The 26,644-nt window shown below is 41.1% G+C and overlaps 1 protein-coding gene across 4 annotated transcripts in view; it reads right to left on the bottom strand.

The window, feature by feature from the left end:
* The window catches only part of Cda5 (Chitin deacetylase-like 5), a 62,758-nt gene that overhangs the window by 18,074 nt on the left and 18,040 nt on the right, over nucleotides 1-26,644 (bottom strand). For all 4 annotated transcript variants that reach the window (XM_043416578.1, XM_043416577.1, XM_043416576.1 and 1 more), the window contains exon 3: nucleotides 2,522-2,696. In XM_043416578.1, coding sequence (XP_043272513.1) covers nucleotides 2,522-2,696 — 175 coding nt within the window. The remainder of the gene's footprint in view (nucleotides 1-2,521; nucleotides 2,697-26,644) is intronic.

Genomic DNA, 26,644 nt, shown 5'->3' with positions numbered 1-26,644 from the left:
CTGGATTGACTCGCTTTATTTTCTTTCGTTTTTCGTCTAAACTTTCACAGGATTTTCAAACGAAAAAATCGATTTCTACAAAACAAGTTTAAAATGATCGAACACCCAAAAAATCTGTTTTTATTTTAACCGCCTTTAAAAGTGTGCTCGGAACGATTCGTAACGACGATTTTTTGCAGAGAAATATCGAAAAACAACGATTTGCCTAAAATCCATTTACAAAAATGGTTGAAATTTTTATAGCGTTAGTCGAAGGCTCGGAAACATTTTCTCAACTCGATTTATCCATTTGCCTCTACACGTAGAAAATGGATTCGTTTAGTATAGTGAAACATATATTATTTTTCAAGAATTTTCAAAGTGTTTAGCCACCGATTACAAACAGCATACTATTTTTTGAATTTTGCTATTTTTCCTCCCTTGAATTCTAATAACAGCTTTATGTGTATATCAAAAAGTGATGCACGTAATAACTAAATTTCGTTTTGTTTTCGAGTGTTATTCATCATGTCAGACCACCATTTACTGATAAGTGGAAATGTATTGTAAATCACAAATTTTGCCTGTCAGCATAGTTAATTTTATGATAAATACACGAGCATACACCGAATACATGTGACATTTTGCCATAAAAAGATCCATATCCATATTCCTAGTACTTTCCTCAAGAATTTTCGGCCTCGTTTTCTCCGTATATTTTTCTCTATTTCTCAAATATTGAGAGCTTGAAATTCCTCCATTTTGGACCAGATTCTGACATCGATACGTCACGATAATGTGAATATTTCTTAATTCTATTTTTTCGGAGTGAATTTTTCACAAACGTTGGAGCATCCAAAGAACTTCTCCATTTAGCGTTCAGCGATTTTATCCGGAGATTGTCGTCTCGAGTCGAAGGCATTCTGGCGTTTCTCCGAGCCGAGGGTGTTGGGCGGAGTCGTTAAGGAAAATAAATTTATTTGAAAAAGGGCCAAAAAGTTCCGGCTGAAAAGGTGACTCGGATAAGACGATTATTTGAGGCATGTGCGTCGCGATCGCCGTCTTATTTGGTGTTGTGGTCCGAACTAGTGTCACAAGGCTTATCCTTAATTGGATGAGATTTACCATTAAGAACATTGCCGTTGAACACGCGGCGTCGCGTTGTATGCACGAGTATGCAATTCTCCCTATTAATGTGTCCGCGAGAACTGCGCCACGTAATTGTGATTCTATATAGTTTATATATAAGCTTCGCTCGGTCCGGGGACTGTAAAGACTTATCGCATATTCGTTACAAGTTGGGTGTGGTCGGAGTATTTATTTATCTCAAGAATTGAAAGCGGTGTACATTTATATCCGGCCGGATATGGGTATATCGATTGGAAAGCTCCTAAGCAAGGGGCGATCATTCGGAGTCGAAAAGATCGTAACAGAAATCCATGAAATGGGGAATATTGAATCCCCGCTCGATTGGGCTCGACGAACACGATGGAAAAATTAGTCCAAAGAGAATTCGAAGCCCCAGGGAAGTTGCATCGTAAATCTCGAGTCTCAGCTCTTTCAGGAGTACGTAAAAGCCCCGAAACAAAGATGCTTAAAACAATAACCAAAGAGAAACACGGAGGCATTTTTTTCTCTGAACTACCTGCTACGGATTTGGCGCTCGGGTGCGATAATTCACGAAATTTTGCATCTTTTGCCTCCCAGAAAAGTCCTGTCGCCCATCAAAGTCCGTACGCGGTGAAAAATGTAATTGTTTCCTTCGTGGATTAGAGAATCGTCGAGCAGGCGCGAGGAGAAGGCGAGGCAAGGGGAGGAATAATGAGGAAGAAAACGAGTTCGGAAAATGGGCTGAGCAGCACCAAAGTGGAGAGAGAAGAAGGGAAGCGAGAGAGCGGAGAACAGAAGGATATTGTTCGCACGCGTTGATGTCTCTTCCCTTCGCCATGTTTGGTAGGATCGAGCTCTCTCGCAGCGAGTCAGTCGCTTCGTGCGCCAAGCCTCGATACGCGCATACGTAGAGCGTAGACAAATCTCACGAATCTTTTATATCGCGTAATCGAAACAATGCCTGGGAACCTCCGCGATCTCGAAGCCCGCCTCTGAAAATGCCGACTCCGTAAAAGCGAGACAACCGAGCCGTGTGTTTACTTACGCGGAGCGAGTCTCCGCTTTTTATCCACGCGTGCCAACCCCCCGCGCACAAATATCGGACGTTTTACTCCGCGCGTTCATTATTCTTATTAAATACAGCAAACATTTAAGCACGCGTGTGTGTATCTGTGCACCGCGATATATCGCAGACAGGATACCGCCGCGTATCCTTCACTTTCGATTTATTTCCACGCTTCATATACTCTCGCTGCGTTCGATTTCTCGCCGGAATAAGAACACACGCTCTTTGCAAATCCCGGCGTTACTTATCTCAACGTGCACCAGACGAGTGCAGTTTTTCCTGCTTTTTCGTCGTCCTTACTTTCCCCCGGCGAAGATTTTATTTCAAGTGGAGATTTTTCAAGTTCATTGGTTTCGTCGAACTTACCTGTACATGAGACCGCCAGTGCAGGACTCCAATAACGCGCCTCCGAAAACGCAGACGTAGTACTGCGTGCAGTCACGGGGGTGGGGATAATAGCCGAATTCTTCAGGACACTCGAACTCCAGAGATCCCTCATTTCTGCTCGCGCGCAAACTTCTCGGCGTATTCCGAACGCAATCTGTAACCATATTAACCATAAATCGGGTTAATAAGAAAGTTTGAGCTCCGCGGGGACCGAGAAACACGATTGTTTCAACGGTTTTATATATGCGCGAAGCTTTCAATTCGAATTAAATGCGATTCGTTCGAACGGGTAATTGTTCGATTCTTGCACCTTTCACCTCTCCGCGTTGCTCATGAAAGCCTACGACCTCGTAAGAATGCAGTGGAATCTCAGTGAGCTACCCAAACGTTGAATATTAAAATATATCGACAGGAGTTAATGAAATATCAACTCGCAAGCTTCTCGATTCGACGAGTGCGAGTTTCCTGGGGATGTTATTTCAGTCGAATCGTTTTTTCACGCTGATGGTTATCGAGTTTCGTCACCCTAATTCCCGCAGCTGTGCTCCGCACATAAACTTTGGAATTTATAAAGTTTGCAGAGAAGCCAATCGACTGCATGAAAGTGAAAGATTCGAATAAAATAAGCATCGAAAGGATGAGACGTGGAGATTTAGCTCGAATGTGATTCCAATTAAATCGGCTTTCCGTGTGAATTCTCATATTAGGTGTCGACGCCTTTCGCGGTTTGCTTTGCTCGTGAACTTTCCGACGGTGAATTTAGCTGGAAAAACTGCCGGAATCATCGTCAACGTGAAATCAAGCGAATGCGTGAAATATGGCGAGAGCAGTGAAATACGAAGTGAAGCTCCGTTTTGACAAGCACGAGATTTCCAGGCGTCCGGATGAGAAGATACGTTTGTTCAGTGGTAGGCAGCGCATAATTGACTGTTGGCTCTTACGTTATAAATGCCCGCGCGAAGGCTAATTTCACGAGTGTTTAATTGGCGGGAAGCCCAGCACAAGCGAGCTCGGTTCGCCTTCTGCTCCGTGCGCGCGATCGGGACCCGACTCGCTCATCCGTTCTTAGATCACGTATTAATTACTCATGCTATTTGCCATTCGCTCCTCGATTACATCTCGAAACTAAAGACCGTGCACCCTCGCGCGTGGGCGTCCGCCATTTTTATTCCTCGCTGAAGCTTTTTTACTCAACTTTCGATGCAAATTGCGCAGACGCGATGCGATAAGAACAATTAACCTGGAATAAGAGAAAATCGATGGGTACGTGCCTCGGCAATGCGCACACTAAAATTTCGCATTCTCCCCCGCCCACGGTGCGATCGACGCCGCACGATACTTGGATTCTTCTCTCACCTTTTGCAGTCTTTCGTATCAATTCTTCGTTCTACTCGAAGATAAATAAAATATACGAATATATATGGCCTGCGGCGACGATTTTCTTCCGAATATAAATCGCTGCTATATTTTTTATGAACATTCCTCACTTCTCGTTACGTTGCTTGCAACAAGGATTGCAGATCGTTGCAAGATCGCGCTCCTGATCAAACGTTACTGACTTTCGATATCAGAGAATTGTCCAGTAAGAAGGGCAAAGTTTACTGACCACCGAGACACCACCGAACGTCCTTTCACTTTTCATTTTTCTCTCTCTCTCTCTCTCTCTCTCTTGCCGCTCGCAATTTATCATTTTATTTGCTGAATTCATCGTCGTTTTCTTCACGCACTCCAATGTCCCGGATTTTTTTCATCGATCATCTTTGGAAATTGAAATTTTGTCTTTCGAAGCACGAAGATCCTTCGATTTTTAATATTTCTGTATGACTTTAGTTCGGCCGATATAGCGACTGCTTCACTAAACGCTCTTTGGTTTTTTCGCCTCGGATTAACCAACCCCTCGGAATCGTGTCGTCAATTTCGATAGCCACGAAAATATCAAAATATAGCCACGCTTGAGATCGGCCGACTTCCCCGATAGGAGCGAAAAAAACTCGGAAATATTTGCAGCCGAGCATTTTTGCATCAACTTAAATGTCGATAGGCTTTCATGCAACGACCTTCGAAAGTGGGTATGCAGTTTTTAAGGTGAAGCACTCATGCGTAGATTGGTAGGTATCAAAGTCACGTGTCTGAATCGTTATCTCAAATTGCGAATGCTTTACAGAATAAATTTCGAAAAATCCAGTCCGGTCGATCGAATTCATTCGATAATATTGAAAGAGAATTGTCGTAATCGATCAACGGTGATAGTATGCGCGCGGTCTTATTTGCACGCGTAAATATCAAGGACTCTCATTATATCGATCCAATATGGCTGGGCGCCGTAGTTTTTTTCATAAAATTCGTTTGAAAGGATTTATGAGTAGCCGGAAGAAAAATGTGATTATCGACGCAACGAAAGAACTCTGCGCGTCGAAAAAATGGTATAAATTTATTCCTTTTTTGGCTTCGTATCGAAACTATGGAGATTTCATCATTGTTTTTTTTTCTTGGTAAAAAAAAACGTTAAAAATTAATACAACAAAAATTTGAAAAACTGAGTGAAATAAATTGAAAATGAATTTAAACAAATTATATTTATCGCGATGAGTTTCGATTGTCAGGATTATTTTGATTGTACGTTATTCTCCAAATATACTTAGGTCCGAGGACGTAAGCTCGATTGGCCGAATAGTAGAGAACGGCGCGAGCCAATGCATGGAGCGGAATGCATAAGCAGCGGAGCCAAGAGAGACAGCACGACGATGGAAAAGCTTAGATACGTGCATAACACGATCGCGCTGTCCCTTTCGGTTGTCTCGTGCGCACGCACACATTTAAATGCGCGAAGGCAAAGTGTGCAGACGCGATTGCGTAATGCCGTAGAAAAGTAACCGGATTTTTGGTCGACCTTGCGAACATATATGTGTGCTGCTGATCGACGGACATACACGTAAATATATTTTTTGTTCTACGCACATGCAATACGTACGTGCGTGCTTTAATGAGTGTAAAAAATGGGTATTGGCATACTCGCATCTATCATTGGTAAAGACCACTCTCGACGTGGCGCGAGGGAAATACGCATAAATTTGTACAACATTGCTATATATAAATAATGCATAAGGGACTAGGACCAATTTAACGAGAATTCGAACCATTTTAAGCTGCGATGAATGTTCCGGTTTTCTGCAAATTGGTACGATAACGTTTGATCAATTGAATAAACCTTCGTTTCCGGTTCGAGCTCTGTTTGGATCCGTTAAGGCAGATCGTGTCCGAAGGATCGTATTTTATGGGTGTCTAAATTCGATCGATTTTTACTCCTCAATTGAAGATACAATCACTTTAAATTCATGTCAGAGTTACTAATTCGAGATCGTAAATAAATTTTGTCAAGTTGTATTTTGGCTAATGAAATTACAAGTGCCATTCGTTAATCGCGGGGATCCATCACTGACCGGGACCCAAATTTCATTCGTCCCTGCCGAAAATACTACAGTTTTTTATGTAAAAAATCGCGTTAGAGAGCGCAAAGGGAAAACACAACAGGAAATGGATGAAGAGAAAAATATTAATAAAAAGACGCAGAAGGTTGTGACAGAAATGGCCCGAGCCAAGAAGAAACGAAATGTCGAAATAAGCAAAAATTTATGCGTGCTCGTTACCAATTTCGTTCAATATTTAACGTAAATATCTTTATTACTAGTAAAACAATCGTCTCGAATTATCTCCCAGACCTTCATTACATACTCCATTGTTATCGTGTACGCTTTTCATAAACTTCGTAAGAAGCGTTCATTCGTTACATATGGAAAGAAAAACGATCGATTTTTTGCCCACAGTCCTTAAAACCCTGCCTGTGTATTTTTCTTCATATTTAAACACTTTTATCTCAATAACCGATAAGACGAACCCTTTAAAATTTGACGTCTGTCTCAGTCGATTACCCATTCAGACTCTGTCTAAATTTCAAGACTTTTTAAATCAAATCATTTCGAGCATGAACTACCTTAATCTTGCTGCTGGTTTTTGTACTTCACTTCATCTGTTTTCTCGTCAATTATTATGGTTATTTGTCGTTGAATTTTTCCAATCTTGGGAACAACATTTTTTGTGGCTGTGGTCAACACCATAAACAATAAAATGTTCACAAGATTTGTTTTTTGCCGATTGTCCGGGTCAGTGGGACACGAGGTAGAGGGCTCGATCGACGAGAGTCGAGAAACGTGTGAGGAAAACGTGACCAGGGTTCGGTGGTGTGCCTCTAACGAATGTACACCGCGTCTGTTAAAAATATATGTTATTAGAGAAACACGCTCCTACGCACGTCCCGCGGTGTCCGTTAGAGCACGTGTCCCATTATTTGAATGGACTCTTTTCATCGTTTCACTCTCTATTTGCTAATATGAATGAAGGAACGAATTTATGACCGGACGTATTGGTGCGCTGTAAATTAGGCGCGTCGGAGGTTTATTTTTTTCGAAAAAGAAAGCAGCTCGTGAAATAAAAGTGTGAGGCCTTCGATCTTCGGCGGACTCGTACAAACGCATGAGGAAGGAAAGTATCGCCGCTTTTCACAATCGCTTACACTCGGTGTACGACTAACTTTCGAGATCAAACTACTTTTATTTCGCCCTCGCATCCTCCGCTGTAAAGAAATTATTGCGGAAAAAAATTCGGGAGTTTTTCAAATGACGATTCATCGTTTTTGCGGAGGCACTATTACTGGACCGAAAATTACTGACCGAAAATCTCCCACGCGCCTCTTCAAACTCACGTAAGAATACGCGAGTGTTTCCAGTAAATTACCAATTGGCTACGGTACATCGTGAAATCCTCCGCGCGATGAGCGTTCTCACTGCTGCAAAGGTCACAGCAGAGAGGAAAATAAAAAATAGTAATATAATTGCTGCTCCGGAGCTAACGAGAAGGCGATGCCCGTTATAATCTCGCGCCGATCGATCCGATCGGAATAACCCAGCGTATATAATCACATCGAACAGCAGCAGCACTTATAAATGCAGAGGGCAAGGAAAAAGCTGCTCCAGGAAACGGGGACTACAATTTTGGGATTGAAAACTCGAACGATGAGATCGATTTCAACGGATCGACAGAATCGTCGAGTTTCGTTTCATTTTTCACGTATTTTTAGTCGAATTTTGATCTTTCGAACGTCTTCCTCCATTTTTCATTTTCAGTACTTCATCATTATCGAATGAATGGCGATTGTAGGTTGGGCTCGAGCTGACACACTGAAGAGAAGAATACAGTTGTATAAGCATCTGTGATTTTCTTAGTGCCAGCTTCGTGCCGGGAGTCCTCAATGAGCAAGATGCGTGTGAGAGTCGTAATTCGACGAGGAGCGCGATAATGTACAATAGCCCGGTAATTATCATTGACTATATCCGGTCTACTAACGACGAATGTAATGGATTTCAATCCATTAGATTTGATGGGAATTAATGGGATTCGTTGTACTCTTTTTCTTCGATTATGCCTGCTTCAATGCCATTTATTGTAGCACATGCTTAATAAAAAACAGGAATTTCTTACGTGTTTATCGTGAATATTTTATCGTTATATTTCACTCATTCCCAATGGATCTTCTCCATATATATTGTCGCGAATCGATGCGACGATCAAGAGTTAAGGCAGCGGATCGACGCGAAGTATATTTAAAGATAATAAAAATATTTCAAATACTTTTATAGTATATTACGACCCTAGGCCCGAAAGTTGGATTTCCTGGCATGTGCTATATGAAGGCCGAGGCGAAGCCGAGGCCTTCATGTCGCACATGCCAGGGCATCTAACATTTGGGCCGTGGGTTGTTTACTATTTTTCTTGATCCCGTAGCCGAAAGTACGTTCAATAATTACTAGCAATTGCGAGGAGGGGGGGGGGGGGGGGGGGTGCCCGCCCGACTTTTGCAGGACCGAGGCGAAGCCGAGGTTTTGCTGGTCGGGGCGGGCATTAAAAACATAAACAAAAAGTAAAAAAACACACACAAAATATCACACAATGATACAACAATATTATTAGTACAAATAAATAATTCGTTGATACATGTCTGATTCAAAGTCCCATGATAGTTAACAATTTTTATATATGAATATTTCCCGCTATACTTGACAATTTATATGAATATGTGCTTTCCTATGAACCTGGAATTTGGAAATACAACATTATTCCGGACGACCATATTCATTTTATAAGTTCGGTTACATTATTTTCTGTTTTTGCATCTGAACGAACAAATGTATGTTATTCGTCCGGGTTCATGGCAGTATAGCGCATAACATGAATGATAAAAGCTACGCTATACGCGCCCACTTGAAGCAAATAATAATGATGCTTGGCAACGAATAAACAAAATCATGGCAACAAATACAGGCTTCACATTCATATATCGAAATGTTAAAGGATCACCGGCCGCAAAAATATCGTCAGAGCGCACTGAAGTTAGCCGAGTTAGCCGAGTTAGCCGGCCACGAAAAATGTTCTTCCCGGCCTGAAATGCGGCCGGAAAGTGCGTACTTTCGGCTAGGGGAGCAAGAAAATAGTATATTACACACCTAGGGAGGGAAAATAGACTACTTCAAACCGCGTGCTTATCACCCTCGCCTTCGGCTCGGGTGACAATTCTGCCCGCGGTTTGAAGTAGTCTATTTTCCCTCCCTAGGTGTGTAATATACTATTTTTGACATTTACAGCTTGAAAGAAACGATGACAAATTCGATATTTCCGCAGCACCAAGTAATGCCATTTTCGTACTATAGCCACCATTGAAGTTGGTCCTCGTGTTGCTCGCTGAAATTTCAATCTCGAAACAACATCGTCCGCAGGAGCGAAATTTCTCAACTCGTCATTGATCTCGTTAAATTTTGAAAATTGAGCATCAAAGTTTATAGCGATGGAGCGGTTATTTTGTAAGAAAGTTCCAAATTCTTGATGTTATTTATAAACATATTAAACGCATTGAAAATCAATAAACTCATGAAACTCGATCGACACGGCGAAGTAGAAGAAAAAAGTGTGAGTTATGTGATCGAATAGACGAAAAAGTAACGGTACGAGTTACGAGTTATATGAGTGTATAACGACGACGATAAAGTTTTATATAACGCAGAGCGCAGAGAACTGAGAGAAGCAATCGAATTAGAATATGAGTATATATCGAAGTAATCGAACTTACGAATGCGTTATGAATTATGCGAAACACGGATGTAACGGGGGGGCGTGATATTTTCCTTCGTGCGATGTACATCAGTCATGAGGCTGACCTTCACTGACGTTCGGCAATCGAAAGACACACTTGACACGCGATTTTCCTTTCACCTCAAGGTGAAAGGAATTCCGTGTCACTAAATCATAACTCACTGACGAAAAAGTGTGAGCGATCGATCAATCAGATCTGAGAATAAGTTCGTCACGCCCAAAAGTGCGACGCGAAGGTCGGAAACTGGAATTATTGTTTCAAGGGACGGTTTAGAAAGTCAAAAAAGGATAGACGGAAAAAAAACTGCGAAATTCTATATTTTTCTTCGACGCGCTTTAAATATAGAATTTCACAATTTTTAGAGTTTTTATAGCTTCATATGAATAAAGGAAAATGTATGAAAATGGAAAAAAAATTTGGAATTTTCGTTTCAGACAATAATTACGATCTCCGCGTTGTACACAGCTGAGAAATTTCGACGATGAGACTTCGCGCATAAATCATGTACAAATAATCAAGAAATTAGTATTTCTCGCATTAAAAAACACTTTTGTACTTTTGAAATATCCTTGAAACTATACCGAAAAGTTCGTTATGGTGAATTATTTCCATCGTAAAAACAATCGATTTTTTTGGCTTTAAGCAGGACCCCCCTTAATAAGTAACGAGTGTTGTGAACTGGGAGTGACGTTCATTTGAAATATTTATTTCGTTTTGGCAACTCGAAAATTCAGAGTTGCTGATTCTTAAGTGTCCTTAGGAAATGACGAGTCAAAATGTGTACTCTGTTCACTCGGCCCTGGGCATGCATCCCACGCCTAAAACCGAGGCTCAGCTTCGCGTCGTTTTTATAAAAATTTCTCTCATCGTACTCTTAATCCCATAAAACGACGGCTCGGTTTGCCTCGTCTCAATAGCCACGCTCTCGTCCGTTGCTCTTAATTATCGAAACGGCCTCCAAAAGTTTCGTTCACACTCGCAACCCGTATAGCGCAGGATCGACAGCAGGCTGATAGATTCCTAAAGACCAGTTCCGCGAGTCTGCCTCGCAGTAATTGGTAACGTGATTTCTTGACGGTTCTGTTTTTTGGTTACATTTTTTATCCTCCTCTTATTCAATACTAGACAAAGTTTCTCACTGCAGAGATGAAAGAGGAGATGTCGAGCGGTGTGTTGCGATTACACGAGCGTGTGGAAGCCCGTTATTACGTTGGGGGTTTTAATCGATTTCTACTATTCAATCAACATGAGATGTATGTTATTTGGGCCCGCGAGAATCGAGTCTGCGCTCCGTTGCTTCAGGCTCCGCAGGCGCACACCTCGATTATTTGCCCAGATTGGTAATCCCGACTCAATCACCTTTGTACATGCGCGGACGGCGGCGAATGGTCCGCGGCGGCGCGTGTCTTACGCCCGACGTTTCAACTTCCGAATTCGTTAATTATTGTGCATATTAATCAGATCGCGTGGAAAGTCGTTCAATTGATTTCCTTCGAAGCGCGTAAATATTACTTGACGTACGTGATGCTCGCGAATATCGATAAGCGATCGCGGCGCGCCAACGAGGATGTACGAGGATTATATAGCGTAATTCGTGACATCGATTGAAAAGTTTGTCAATCGTTGATAATTTTCTCAAGCAGGCAGGCGACGAGACATGCAAGAAGTGCGGCTCAATCGCGGCTGCCATTTGGTGCGCGTTTCGGGCGTTCACCAACATGCCGCGATTCGACCGCGCTTCGATCCTTTCTCTGCGCGCACACAGTGGCACACGCGAAGGAGATGCTCGAGGAAAAAAGGGTTTTCGCGTACGTACAAGCGCGCTCGGGCTCCATAGGAACGCGCGCATGTTCAGATAACACCGCGAGTCCCGGGAGCACGCGCGTCCGCGGACGCGCGCGCGGGGGAGGGTGCAACCGAGGAAAAAAGGAAGCAAGGATACTTGAGAAGTCTCGGGGGCTCGGTGGAAGTGAAAGTCGTGCGAATGAGAGAGCGAGAAGGGGCGATCCGAGGCCCCGGGATAGAGCAGTACAGCTCTCTCCCGCCTTCCCCGCCGCTTCGTCCCGCTCCGAGTGAATGAGTGAAAGTGAGTCGCGGAATACCGAAGCAGGGGCTTTGAAACTGGAGCATGCCTTGCATAATGTCGGACAGTTTGAACGGTTCGAGGCGTTCCGCGTCTTGTATATATGCGCTTGTATCCCAACCAGCCGGCGCATACTTCATTATTTGCTCATTATATGAATGTTCATATGCAACTGTGTGAACGTGCGATTTTAATGCGATTTTAATACTAAAAAACGTCTTCGTTTTTGATGCTATTCGAAAAAGAGGTTTGAAATCTAATGCGACTGTTGGCGGAAGAAATCGCGACAACGAGCGTTTTCTTGGCCCACGTTTCGCGTCGGAATCTCGGGAAAATTGATACCGTTTGATTGGAACAATGCGAGCGTGGGATATAAGTCACGGATTTATTGGGTGAAACAATCGCTGTGTTGCAAATCAATTTATTTTATATATACGCGCGCGCAGAGAAAAGTTATAGGACAGGCGCCAACCGGAGCGACAATAATGTCCTCTATAAAATAATCTTCTGCAGATTGATTTATACTGCGAATATATCCGCAACAATAAAACGTCAGTTACGTAATGAGGGTAAGACACACACTTGTAATAAAAAGAATGCGATCTCTTTTCACAAGACCGACGCTCAGTTTTCATGTATGTATTTCGAGTTTGATCGATTTATCACGCGTGTATTTCAACATATTTTGTACTCGCATCAACGAATGGGGGGAAGGAGGGCGGTGAAAACGAGAAAAAATTCTTGGCGATTTATAGTGAACGATTGAGGACAGAATTATTTTTCTTACTTTGTCTTGACGCACGGGGAAATTGGCAATCTTTTTAAAGGCATACACTTGTGATGGGCGGAAAAATCAAAAATTTTTTCATTGTACGATTCGTAGCTATGGGTATTTCAAGCGAGCGCCCGGTGCGCGAGGGCGTCTAATACTTGAATCTTTAAACGCAATTATCTCAGAATCGTATTTTTTGAAAATTACCTTTGCGGTGGACACGATTACTGAAATACTATCAATCCGATCCGTACCAAATTTATACCACTTATTTGTTATAGAAATAACTTGGGCCTGAACGAAAGATTTCTTATTATGTTGGGAAAAAAAATTGTAACGAAAAAACCGAAAATTTAGCACCTCAAAGAATGATTTTTTTTTTTTTTGTTAAAACTGTCGCCATTTTTTTTAAATCGACATTTTTACAAATCCTCCGTCCAGTTCCAAGCTATTACTAATAATAAATAAGTGCGGTATAAATTTGGTATTGATCCACCGCAACTGCATTTTGAGAAATTTTTTGATGGAAAAAATTGTACAAATACATGAAAATATGTACTAATGAATATCGTTCACAGTTTTTCAATAACCATTTATTTTCTTGTCGAAAAAAAATCAAGAAAATCACGTTTTTTCGCCCGCTGCAAGTATAAAGCGCCTCAAAGTGCTCATTTCTCTTGATCAGAATAAATTTGTGCCAATTATATTTGCAACTAGAATAAATTATTAATAATTACAAAAGGGTGAGCGACGATGATTTAGACGATTATAAAATTACGACTGCGCCGACACACGGGGAATGAAATATTTATTTATTCTTTCGAAGAAATTCGTGAGACGCTCTCCTTTTCCTGTAATTATAATTGACCTCGTATGCGGCTGCGAAAATATGGCGATGTGAAAAAAAAACCAGTCGCACAATGCCTTGAGCACAGATTTTCATTTACTGCTCGCGTATTATTCTTCTGGTTCTTACGTACATTTTCTTCAGACCTCACACTGTGAATCTAGGTCAAAACGAGAAAAAAAGGAAAGATTTAGGCATATGTACTAATAATAGGACGCTTTTCTCAGTCAACGTTTTCTCATAGATTCAACCCAACTCCTCATCGGCATTAGTCAACCGTGCGACTCTCGTGCGAGGAAAGACATTAAAAAGCTGTAAAATCCTCATGAAAATTCGCGAGCATCGATTAATTTGCTCTGTGAAAAGTCAGGGAGATAAAAGTTCCTCGTTTTTTCGTCTCATCCCCTTAAAATCTGCTTTTCTAGACAGCTGTGAATAATGTGCTTTCAGAACTCTCATTAAAGTGGTAAGTGCTCGGCCATCAAGAATCGGAACTCTCGCCTCGAAAGGGAATTTATTTGTTCACGGTCGCAGCGTAACGAGAGTGAAAAAGGAATATGGAGGTGAAGATTTTCAGTGCTGACTTTGCACGTTCAATAGAAACATCAGCTTGCATGATAGCTTCGAATTTACAATAAAGACCATTTTGTAGAGTTCTTTGAAAAATTTCTCCAATTTCTACTTCAAAATCGTTTTTTTAATTACTTAAATCAAATGAATATTTGAAAGAATCGTGACGAAAAGAAACTCCAGGGCAATAACGAGAGGTAAATTGCATAATTCGTTGCTCGTCGATAATGTCAATGTTTAAACGAACGAGCTAGAAAATACAAGTATTTCAATATTCTATCATTATTTCTATTCCATTACAGCGAAATAACGCTAGCAAAAAAACTGTACGCAGACATAGGAGTATAAATAAAATATATCAGATAATAACGAGGTACGTGTATCGCGACGGAATGTCCGGAAGCGTTCGCAGAGCATTGCCTCAGGAAATGTCTTTTGAGGTGCGTGTGCCTTGCAATAAACAGGCAACCTCCTTAATCACGTAAGATTCTTTTCCTTTTTTTCGTCTGGTTAAAATTTGTGTAAAAAATCTTTTTAATTAAAGAACTTTGTGATAAATGGCGAAGGATTATTTTGATAATTGCGAATTGAAAAATAGCCGAGGAATTTAAAGATCTCCAGGAAATGGACGTTGGTCTTTTTAATGAGGAAAATTTTGGAGAAAGTTCGAAAAACGAGTATAAAACTTTTTTATAATTCGTGAAGCTTCTCAGAAACAGCGAACGTTGTTACTACGATCGAGTGGAAAAATGACGATCGCTTCGAGATCTGCGGAGAGACGTCAAAACTTTTTTCAACGAAGAACATTTTTTGGAGAAAGTACGCAGTTTTCGTTGCTCCCGAATTTTTTCCACGGAACTAATAATGTTTTGAAATTTGTCTCGAAGAATCCTGCGATTTACATTAATCGACGATTTTTCTTATTAACCAGAAAATCTCTGAATGCACGACACTTTTGTAGCACTTGTGTAATTACATATTCGCATGTAAAAACGGTTTTAGAAGACTAGGTTTGTTAAGTCCGTTTCATCAATACTTTCCCCAAGATGTAATCGTAGGGAGCATATTTTACGAGGTTTTCTTCGCAAACAAATGACTCAGGCGTTGTGATCTCTCGTGACTTTATTACCGGACCGATTACACTGCACAGTTATGTTTTTAATTACACATTTCGCGTTGGTTACAAGATACTCAAATATTCTGCAACTCATGTCTTCCTCACGGACTCAATATCCACGTGAATGGGTTTTTCTCATTTTTTTCCGGTTCCACTAGACTCGAAACGGCGGAAATGGCCAATTTTATTCAATGAGCGCGTGCACCACTTTTGGAATAACTTTGAAAACGTATCGCTGTTTTCTCTTTTTTTTATAGTTTTACAATGTTTTTTCTGCGAGACGAGCCGATGGAAAATGGCAGTGAGCATGGGAGAGAAAGGGGGGAAAGATTTGCCGCAATCCGATGGAACTTCCGACACAATGCGAGGTGAAAAGAAATTTTCCAGGACACTCGCCTGCAGTCGCTGTTCTTCGTTATGCATCCAGGCGTCACTTCTTTCCATACAAAAGCGTCCTCTTGAGCGTTCATTCATTATTTGCATATTCTCGATTCTCAAGATCGAGCGATAACGCGAAGAAACGTTTTTTTTTCAATCGAGGTCACAGTCGCTGCGTCTGTGTCGCGACTCCGAAGAAGCGGAAGTTGTAAGATCGAGTGTGACGACGAATGGGAGCAGCCAAACAGACCGACAATTCATCACGAAACATGCTCAAATAAAATATTGATCGGTTTGAAAAGTGAGGAGAGAATCAGTGCTCATTGAGTCCTGAAAAGTCAGCAAATTTTTACGAAACAAACGCCACTGCCAGGTGAAACGATCCGTCGCTCCATCTTCGACATCAAAAAATTCGAGTCTCGCATTTTTCTATCGTTTCCTGGCCACCCGAATCGTTAATCTTTCGCCTACTGGCCTGTGTCGCAAGAGAGCCTGACACGAATCCACGACCGTGTGATAATTTCCAGTTTCTTATCAAGCAGCCAGGATGCTGCTGTAGAAAAAAAAAACAGAAATAAGGCAGGATTACTATTCTCTGTTAGCAAATACACCAAAGAGTGTACTGCAACATGCGAGAGTCGGAGATCCGAATCGCCATTTTACTCTCTCCCTTCCATTCTCTGTTGCTTAATTTCGTTTGTCTATGATCGTATCTCGACGACGATTTGTCTGTTGTGTCTGTGCCTACGTTAGCCGTTCTATTCACACGCATGCGTTCGCCTATTCGCATGTACGGATATTTACATAATTAGCGATATTTTGCCTCGGGCGATGAACACGCGTTGTATTTAAATTTAGCTCCGTACATCGCAGCTAAGTTTGCACGAACGGGCTGGATTACGTGTGAATTTCAACGGTCCCATCGGCCATAACGATTCGGAACTGCGCGAAACAAAGTCGAAAAAACTCTGTATTTCCTCAATGATTTTTATTCTCCTTGTGCAAGAGAAAAATTTGTTGTTTCAAGTGTTATTCGCTCGCGTGGAAATTCCATGTTCTTTGGTTTTTGCATGAAGTCGGGGTTTTTCGATAAGAACATTTCGAAGGAAGGACTGTGACGAATGGAGAGATAAGAGGTCGGCGAAGGAAGTCATCAGCACATATGAACGACGAGATAATTTTCCTTTTATTAAACGGGTAAAGTGACTCCACGAGCGACAAATATTAGGTTTAGATATTCATCTCGAATTTCCCTTTTAATAGCGGAAATCAATGTACAGGCGCTTTAGCATCCTGACATGCCTCGCAAGGTCGAGTGGACCGTTCGCTGACAATTTCCCTTTCACTCGCGCAATTTCCATTGGAATCATTCACGCATATTCAACTTTGTAAACAATTTTCAAGCGATTCGCGTTGAATTCTTTTTTTTGGTATCTCATTAAACGACAGAGCGGAGAAAAAACAAATTTATCTTCGACTCGACTGTTCGCTCATCAATGGAGATTGAACTACGAGATTTTAGTGATATTCGTTCCAAATGAGCGTCTCGCGTGACCCTCGTAGTCTCTGACTTCGTTATTGTCTAATTATCTCGCGTTTAAACATATACTACGCAACGACCTTGACAATTGACAGGGTAAGCAAACACTTGAAGCGTTACATGCGAAGGATCCAATCGATTCTGAATAAAATGGGCACGTCTGGAAAGATCCAATTGTGAAAATCATCAACGTGGAAGAAAGTTGACTTTGGAACGTGGCTGATTCGACGACCTCCCACTTTTGACGCATTCATTTTTTATTTAAACTATCCGACCGTATTTTCGTTATCAAATTTGAACGTCAATTATAAGGAAGATCACTTTTAAAGAGTTGAAATTTGAAAATATGCTAGAAATATACACGCGTGCAGCTATTCCCGGAAACAACGAACGAAAATCACATTTTTTGAAAGGTTATACACAGGCTCTTAAGGACTTCCTGTCCGACGATTTGGATTTAATGAAATAAGATCTTCCCAACTTTAGAGAGCCAAAAACGAGAATAAGAAAATATAATGTTTTTCGATATCAATGATGTCTTGAGAAAGCCTTGTCACCGGTGAAAATCACTCGGGAATGGAAAAAGAAAACCACTTATTCGAGGTTAACGAGTAATAACGACACAAACGGTGGAAGGTTTGACGACACCGTGAGCCAGCTGTGGTTTTATAGATATGCGTACGCATAATATTAAAAATTGATCAATCTCAACGAATAAGTTACACATAATTTTAATAATTGCAAGAATAAATTTTAATCGTTTCTTTGATAATGAAAAGAGTAAAAAGTTCAGTTGCTCTTTTGAATCACAAGTAACGCATGATCTTCCTTTGGATCCAAGAGACTCGACCGGGTTATACGTAAACGAGTGAATCTCGAAGGTGCGCGTTACACGCGGTAACGGAATTTTTCTCCGGAGTCACGACCTAGCGTAACGCCGATTGAAATCTTCCCTTTCTTCGGTGTACCACACGTATATTTCTCAATGCGTCCCAATTTCCGTCTATCACGAGTCTCGGCGAGGTTCCAAGCGTTGGAAAATACTTTCGGAAGAGAATCTCTTCATCTCGCTACTCGCTCAGCATGATGCACGATCTTCGAACGAGTGTATTAGCTAAACCCCATGTTCTACACGAATATAAACCTTGATTCGTATCCGCAGCTACGTCATCGCTTTCCAATTAACATTTCATTTGAATTCTTATGTTATTCGGAATCTGATACACGTTTCAAACAAATCATCCATAAAGATACTTTTTATGGGGATTTTGATGACGTCGATGGGCCGTGGAATCCCAATCCTTTCGCTCAATCTGCCTGACTTTTTTTTCTGAGGAAGCAAAGATTTTAAGCATTTTTCCTGCGAATAATGACTCATCGGAATGTGCGTCGTTTTTGTATATCAGTAGGGAAGAAGTCACTGCAAAGTGTCTCGAAAACATTGAGTAAGACCTCGTCTGCTTAATACTGGCAAAAAAAACTGCAAAACATTGAAAAATATCAATCTCGATTTGTTTCCATGACGGAAGGTTCTTGAGGATACGAAATTCCATTTTCGAGGTGTATTTTTAGGCCCGTGGACCTAAGAAAATTCCACAGACATGAGCGTCGTCGAAATGACGTAAAAATCGAAAGATCGAAGCTCTTATGTGACCAAGGTCACAAGAACCACACAATTTTTGAGAAACGTAAGAGTCTAAAGTAGCGTATTTGAAATTCGAACGAGTTGCTCATTCACGATTCGAATCCAGGTCGTTGAACTCTTACGTCACCTACGATATATTCATCCGCATATTTAAAAACCTTTTTCCCAATCACAATCCAGAAATCTTTGGAAATATAACTGTGAACCACACATTTTTTCAGCACACACGTAATACCTTGCTCAAATATTTCGTGTCATCGCGACTGAAATTTTGACTTCTGTATATTAAAAAATTTGGAAGAAAAATTGATCGCACCGAGAAGTTTTTATAAGCCTAAACGAATCAAAGCCCGAAAATGCAGAATTCAAATTTCGTCATTTAACTATTTCGATGCCCTTCGAACAACCAGCAGATTCGAATATGAACAGCTTCCAAAATCTCTGTCGCTCCACACGTCGTAACGAATTTCAGAATCTTCGTACGCAGATACGAATCTAAAGTCGAATTCAATTTTACAGGATGTAAGAAAAAATATAAAAATGCATGTTTGTGATAGATTTCGTAAAAAGTAAATGAGAAACGTCAATATTTATTCATAAAAAGAGAATGTAAGTTTTATAACTCAATATTAAGTCGTCTTTTTTCATCTGTTTTTCAAATGTCTAAAACGCATTTTGATCGTGCGCTCTGTGTTATTTTGAAATTTTACAAGTTATTATCACATTCGTGGACTTTTATCATTTATTTCATTAAAATCGCATCGTGGAAGACGGTTTCGTGAAAGCAGAAAGTACAAGTCTACCAATGACAAATACGTTGGCGGTGACGATGAATCCACAATTTTTTTGGCGTTTTATTATAACTCATTATTTTCACAAATCTTGTTACTCGGTCTTTCGCAGTCGTATTGTTTACCAAAATATTGTTTCCTCGTGAAAATAAAAATGAAAATTCTACTGGTTCATTACGATCTTAGGATTGGTTTAAGGAGGAGCATCAGCTTGAGAAAAATAATGGTGCTGATAGCTTGATGAAACTTTTAGAATACATTTTTGGATATATTTTCCATCTCTCGAATATCTTTTAATCTTTTAATCGATTTCATTTACCCATTTTTAGTAAATTATTTTTTCCAAACTTCGAATATTCAACACCTACACATAGGAAATAACTCCGTAGACGCTATCTTTCCATGCTCAAAGCCAAATAAAAAATTGTGATAGTTTGAAAAAAAGTACTACTCCACAGTTTGAACTCCAAAGAACATGTGTGCAATTTATTAATATTTCACATAAATACCACTCTCAAAAATGACGTATTTTTGGGGGTTGATCCCGTATAAACAAAGCAAAGAGGGTTTACATATAACTTCACTTTACGCCAAGCTGGTGTTCCTCCTTAAAACAGTTCTCACAAAAATGTATATCACCCTATTCTAGTCCTACAAAGTGAAGTGTTACGTATTTAAAAAAAATATTAAAAGAAACTTTCTTATCCAAGCCGCAACGGGATGCAGATCGAAAGAGAGAAAAAAGATTTTCGATGAGTGCGCGCGATTATACTAATTACTTTGTTCAAACAATACGCACATTCTAATAGGAAAAGCAACGGCTCTGTTGAATGTCAGCATCAGGATATTCTCGGTATTTGCATAAACAACCGTTCGGATTATCAATAAGCATAATCGATGTCGCGAATGAAACGTAACGAATTATTTATCAGGCGTCCGAGTTGTCATAATGATTGATTATAATAAATGCATTTAATGCGGCATATTAAAGCGCGAGTTAAATGTAATGTGTGTTGTACACCTTCACTAGGAGGCTTGGTACAAGACAATAAATTCATAAGAGGCGAATGGCGTGCCTGGGGCGTCGTCGAGCGCCCGTCACGATTACACAGACATTTGCCATGGCAATGTAGGCTACTTTCGTCTTACGTTTCATTCTGATCCGGCTCGAATACACTCGCGAACGCGTTTACGATAAAATACAGAAGTGAGTTTAAAGTGTATTCAACGATATGAAATGTGTGTATACGCGAATAAATGCTCGCGGTAAAAACGGCTGACTTAACAGGCTTTATTTGTACTGGGACGAGCCGAGAGCCGAGACACGCCCGTCCACGAACTCTTTCCCTGCACACCCCGCACACACTCTCGATAGTTACGATCTCACGAACAATACTTCCAACGATTTTTTCCTATCTCAAGTATACTATCGGAGCCTCCATTTTTGAAAGCGGATCGCGGTAATTGAATCTACGTGAGAATGAAAATATTAATCGATGTATCTTAATGACACTTGACAGGGAATCATTTGGCCGATTGATAAATGAGACGATTTTTGAAAAAACATTAATCGCTGCGAGCTCTTTGGATGAGATTCCAAGTTGGAGGGCGGAAAAGAAAGGTGTGAATTGACGAAAATCGAATTCCCGATGGTTGTCGAAAAACTTGAAGTGCATGGTTCCTCCCGTGTGCTCTGTCAGGGGAAAGTAATCTCAGCCTAAGATTGGGCGTTCACCCCTGTCGCGAACGCATTTTCCAGCTGGGAACACCCACTCACGATCGACCTCACAATCTTCATTTTTCACTCCGTTATACAATGCAATTGAGAGAACGTTCGCGGCTACCGACGTCAATTCAGCGAAGAAGAGCTGCCCCGCGAAAAAATAAGAATAGTCTGGATCCGACCTCGCTGGCATTCTCGCGAGACTGCACTTCTTTCGATCCCACGATCTTCCCAGTTTAGTCACGATCTCCAACTTCGCATAGAAATATCAAATGTCTAGAAGCTAAACGGCGGTGCGGACGTGCCTCCGCGTCTTCTCTGCTTCTCGATATCACTCATCTTCGTTACAACGAAGAAACACATTTTAGCGCCATGCACAATAAAAACTTTCAATTGACAGAGCGTTGACGCAAAGTAATAACTGCAAGCAAACATTATCGACCGACACAAATTATACACGCGTCCCTCACGCGTATCAAAATGTCGATACCATTTACTTGACGAAACGAGTCTCGGGAAAAACAACGCTCGATTATCGCGCACGATATTTTATCGCTTGCGTATAGTTACATCGGCCTGTTGCGTCCACGGGAAATTGTGAGATTGTAAAACGCTCCACGAGCTTAAATATAAATTTGTTTCTGAGCGCGGCCGAGCGAAAAATATTCAAAAATTTCTTATAAAGTTTATAAAAAATGGATTTTCTTCGATTAAATGAATCGTTGCATTTCACTTCCGATTTCGAACGATCTCACCCCGTGTCGATTCAAAGTCAATCGTCACCAAATAAAACGCGCTTCATCGCTGAATCGATTGCAATTTTATCGCGTTAAAGATTAAGCAAATTCGATCAACTTTCGGGACACTCGCAGCCACGTTTCGATAGGGAATATCAATTTTCCAATGCAATAGAAAGAACAACCCAACAGTCACAACGAACGAGTCATTTGTGAGGAAGCGAAAGAAGAGGGAAAAACGAAGCTTCTTTTATCAGGAAAGAAAAAAGCGAAAGCGTTGTTTTTCCATGTTGGATACACTTACGTTGGTGTAAACGTGAAAGAGGCCGCAAGATGTCCGGGGCTGGCGAAGGGAGCAGCAAGGAAGGGATGCTGTGCGCAGCGTGGAGGAAAGAGAAGCAACTTTGAGGGAAGAGTCGGAAATGGGGGAGAATATAGAGCATAGATATTTATATACACGTGGATCCACGTATGTATATAAATGATAGCAGCAGAGGAGTCGTTGCGCACCTCTTCGCGATCTTCGAGCCCTGGTAGAACGACGCATTTTATCGAGTATATATTTTTTCATGCAAAATTCTGCCACACCAGCTTTTCTGATTTCCTGTTCACTTATACATTATTCTTGTGACTGTATACAAAAAAAAAACGTTCTCAATTCGTATTAAATTTGTTTTCTGGTGAACGAAAAACGAGAAAAGTATTAAACGTCGATTAGGAAAATGAGTTAAAAATTATGATCGTATAAATTGAAAGGAAGGAACTCGAAGAAGCACTCTGACTGCGATTGACTTTTAGTGCCAGAAAAATCAACGCTCCATTTCCTACTAGCGGATCGATCGAGTATTCCTGCGAAAATTAACATGCCGAGAAGGTGGAGAATCATTGACAGGAGACCAGTGCACGCACAAGGAACAAGTTTATTGGACAAACGTGGAGATAAAAAGAGCGTAAATTTTGATGGTCGGTAAAGAATGAAGGATTATTTGCTCGTTTAATTGATTGCTGTTGAAAAAATAGCAGCACAGTTTAACGGGAATGTGATTTCCATGGGCGGACATAAAAATCGCTAGCTCGAGGGTGACCGACAATTTTTTCTGCTTTCCGCCCCTCAGCAGCACCGAGAGACGCGGACACAAATATTTTATTATTTGTGTCTGAGGTGAGTTGCGAAATCATAAAATTCGATAAAGTATATACGCGCCAGCAAGAATACAGGACCAATAAAATTGCTTACAATCGCAATTTTTCAACCATCTGCTGCGACAGCGAATAAATAAAGAAATGAATCCGTAAAGGGGCTCGAATTATCCAGTAATATCAACGGCTTTTGATGGTAAATAAATATATTGAGATTGAAGGCAGTGTGAAAAATATCCCTTCTAAATATTTTATTCTTGCCAGTCGATCCAGTCGCAAGTCCAGCTGGAAACGGTGGGAATGGGAAACGGACTGCGAGCAGCAGGCGAAGGTCTTACTCAAGTTCTAACTCTTTTGTATTTTAGCACTGTTGCCAACTGGTGCATTCTACCATGCAACCAAACTACATGCAACGAGCGATCTATACGAATGTAAACGTACATGGAAAAGTTTATGTCGAGGTGTGCCAATCCCCTTCGTATCTAACCTTTGCTATCTTCGTCACGAGATGAAACCAGGAGAATTGTCGGTGTGGGAGGAGCTGCGAGGCGTTCTCGCCCTCCGCGTTTCTATATAGCACGATAGTTGCTGCGATATATTCCTCTGTATTTTCATCCAAAGATAACATTCGTGTACTCCCAAGTTTCCCACTAGACATCTTTCCTTGTCTCTTCAATTTGAAGCAACGTGAACACTTTATTTATCATTCGTACAGTGCGCGCAATAATACCCGCGGAAATAACTTCTCGTGATTTTTTACCTTGGCAGAAGCTGGACCGGGCAACATGTTTTTAGTGTAGTGACGGGTCGATCTCATGTTCGCTCAATTATTTGTATTCAATATGGAGAGTTCTTTGATCGTAGATTCGAGAAAGGAAAAACGTGAGGGAGCGATTAGTCGAGAATTATCGTTGGGAAATTCTTTTCTTCGGGTTTTCATTCCCTCGCGATTTTGTCGGATTCGAATGATATATTTTTCAGTTGAAAAAAACGATTGAATTTTACTTTCTCATTTAATAGTTTCGAATATCGAGTTAAATGGTTTGCAATTAGCCAGCCATTCCTCAGTCATCTCGGGAGGCCTGATCGGTCGAATGGAACGCGTTTGTTTCAATAACCTTTCAAATAAAAAAACAAACAGATTTTTTTCATGTGTTCATTACAGTGCAAAAGAAAATCTAAAAAAGCCATTATCAAGAGACTCGGTAGAGTCTCGGGACAAGTGCATTGATTTGTACATTCTTTTATCAATTGTTGTGTTGAAATAATTTTCAGTAGAGTTCGTGATTTTTTTAATGGTTTATACCCTTTTTATTATAGTATCGTACTAATAATAATGAGTTTCCCAAATAAAAATCGTGACGAAGCTCCTTCCTGATAAGTAATTACAATCTCATTTATACAGTTACAAATTCGGAGGTCAGGAAAGAACGGAACTCAATATCCAATCTAACTCAATCGAAATAATCAAAGTTACCCTGCTCGATTCGATTCCTCGCAGAGTTATAATTGAGCTTATACTGGGATGGAGCGAGATTCGATCACGGAATAAGTGGACTCATGCAGATATATTGAAAAACCATCAACGGTTCGAAGACGCAGGGAAATTAAGTGAGCTTTTGTTCCGTATTGGATGGGAACGATGAAAGATTCCTATTACGTGAAATCGTATCGATTTTCCATGCTCATTAGTTTGTTTTTTTTTCAATGATGTTTTTTCCAGTCTTTTGTTTCTTAAAATTAAATTAAATTTCTGCTGAAGAATAATGACGAAAGAATGGTTGCTTGCGATCGGGTAATTGAATCCCTTCCTACGACTTTTTATTTTCCACAATCCTCCTGTGAATCGACTGTGAAAAAGCGTGGTATTAAAAATGACAAAAGGACGGAAGAAAATGGCGATTTCCGGGATTTAAATGAAATTTCGAATCGGTCGGTGAGCGACACGCGCAGGAAGACGAGGCAGGAAACAGCGGCTAAACGCTGAAACACATGAGCCTTCGAGATTTCCACAGGAGCCATTCCATTTCTGTTACTTTGACTTTTCAAAGTCTCGCTCCAGTTAATGGAGCCAGCCACGCGGTTCGACGAACCTGAACTCCAAGTTTCACGGCGTACGATCACGCGAAACGCGCAACAGTTTGTCCCCTCGGTTCATCAAAATCGCAAAAAAGCGAAAAGAAACGTAAAAGAAAATCAATTTTAATACTCTCGCATGCAAATCCAAGAATTTTTGTAGTCCTTCAAAGGTGATCATCCCATTTCTGCGTTCGCGATGAATCACTCGTTATAAGTACTCACATTCCTACGCCAAAATTACGCCCAACCGGTCCTCTGAGACCCGAACAAACCCGACTTTGAAAATCCGTCTCGCAGGAAGCGAAACGAGCGAACAAATCGATAGAGAAAGTACCAAATTTGCGGACGAACAACTCCTCGCATCGCGCAACATTTTTCACACCTGCCGAGTGTGTCGAGTATCACTGAAGCATTTTATATGTCCGCATAAATTTATGTATAAAACGACATTGAGCCGTTCCATATTCGCACTCCTGCGAGATGACTTTCTATACTCGCTACGCTTGTTTGTAACACCGAAGTATGAGCAAAGTCGTGGAGTCCAATATCATTCCACAAAATCGAAAGTGACCGCGTACGTACAGATTTTTCCAAAAGTTCCGGACGACCAGGCGGCTGGATTAACGACAAAAATAGGAGAGAAAACTCTTCGAACCTTGTCGCGATGCACTGCAGAGTCATAAACCTTGATTAACGAGTGGGCGAGGCGCGCGCACTCCTCGCGTCATTTTGCCATCGGAAAGGGCACTCCACTCGAGAATTCATCGATGTGACGGTTCCCACGGAGCCGGAACTTCTTTCAAAACTTCTGACGACTGAAGAATTCGAAAAATTGGAGACTGGATACCGCGTTCTGTTCCGACTTTTATTCGCGTGCTGACGAGATTGCTCTTTTCCGCCAAACGATCGCTGGCTACTCCGCCGGCTCATTAATAACCATATTTAACAACGATTTCGAGCCAATTGATCTCACGAATGGATCGATCGAGATCATGCGGATCCGGGTTCCCTTTATTCCAGCTAATTTCGCAAGCCCCTCGCGATCATCGGTCGAGCTCTGGTCTTATACTAACTTTAAGGGAAGCGATGGCTCGAAGGCCATCGCGGAGACAGCGAGTTGAGATTAATCTTTGGGAGACAACCTTCGGCTCAAGATCAAACGACTCGAAGTTTTCGCACCCCGGCGAATAAATCGGAGGATCGGAGGATGCCAACAGGACGAATTCGGAAAAAATGGAGTGTGAAAAACGAAACGTTTCTCCGCTGACAAACTTTGAAACGTTCGAAAGCGTATGTAAATTGTTTTATACAGGCTCGATTTCAATACCGGATTAACCGGATTACATCAGCACCTGCGGATCGCGCATGCATGGGCGAAGGCAACCGAAAAGATTAAGGGAAGCCGTCGAATCAACGGGGGACCGAAAGATAGATAAATATCGAGAAAAAGGAACGAAAGGAGAAGCGACCACTTTTGTT

This window comes from Venturia canescens, chromosome 4, assembly GCF_019457755.1.
Source record: "Venturia canescens isolate UGA chromosome 4, ASM1945775v1, whole genome shotgun sequence".
Taxonomy (NCBI): Eukaryota; Metazoa; Arthropoda; class Insecta; order Hymenoptera; family Ichneumonidae; genus Venturia; species Venturia canescens.
This window is presented reverse-complemented; position numbering and strand designations above follow the sequence as displayed.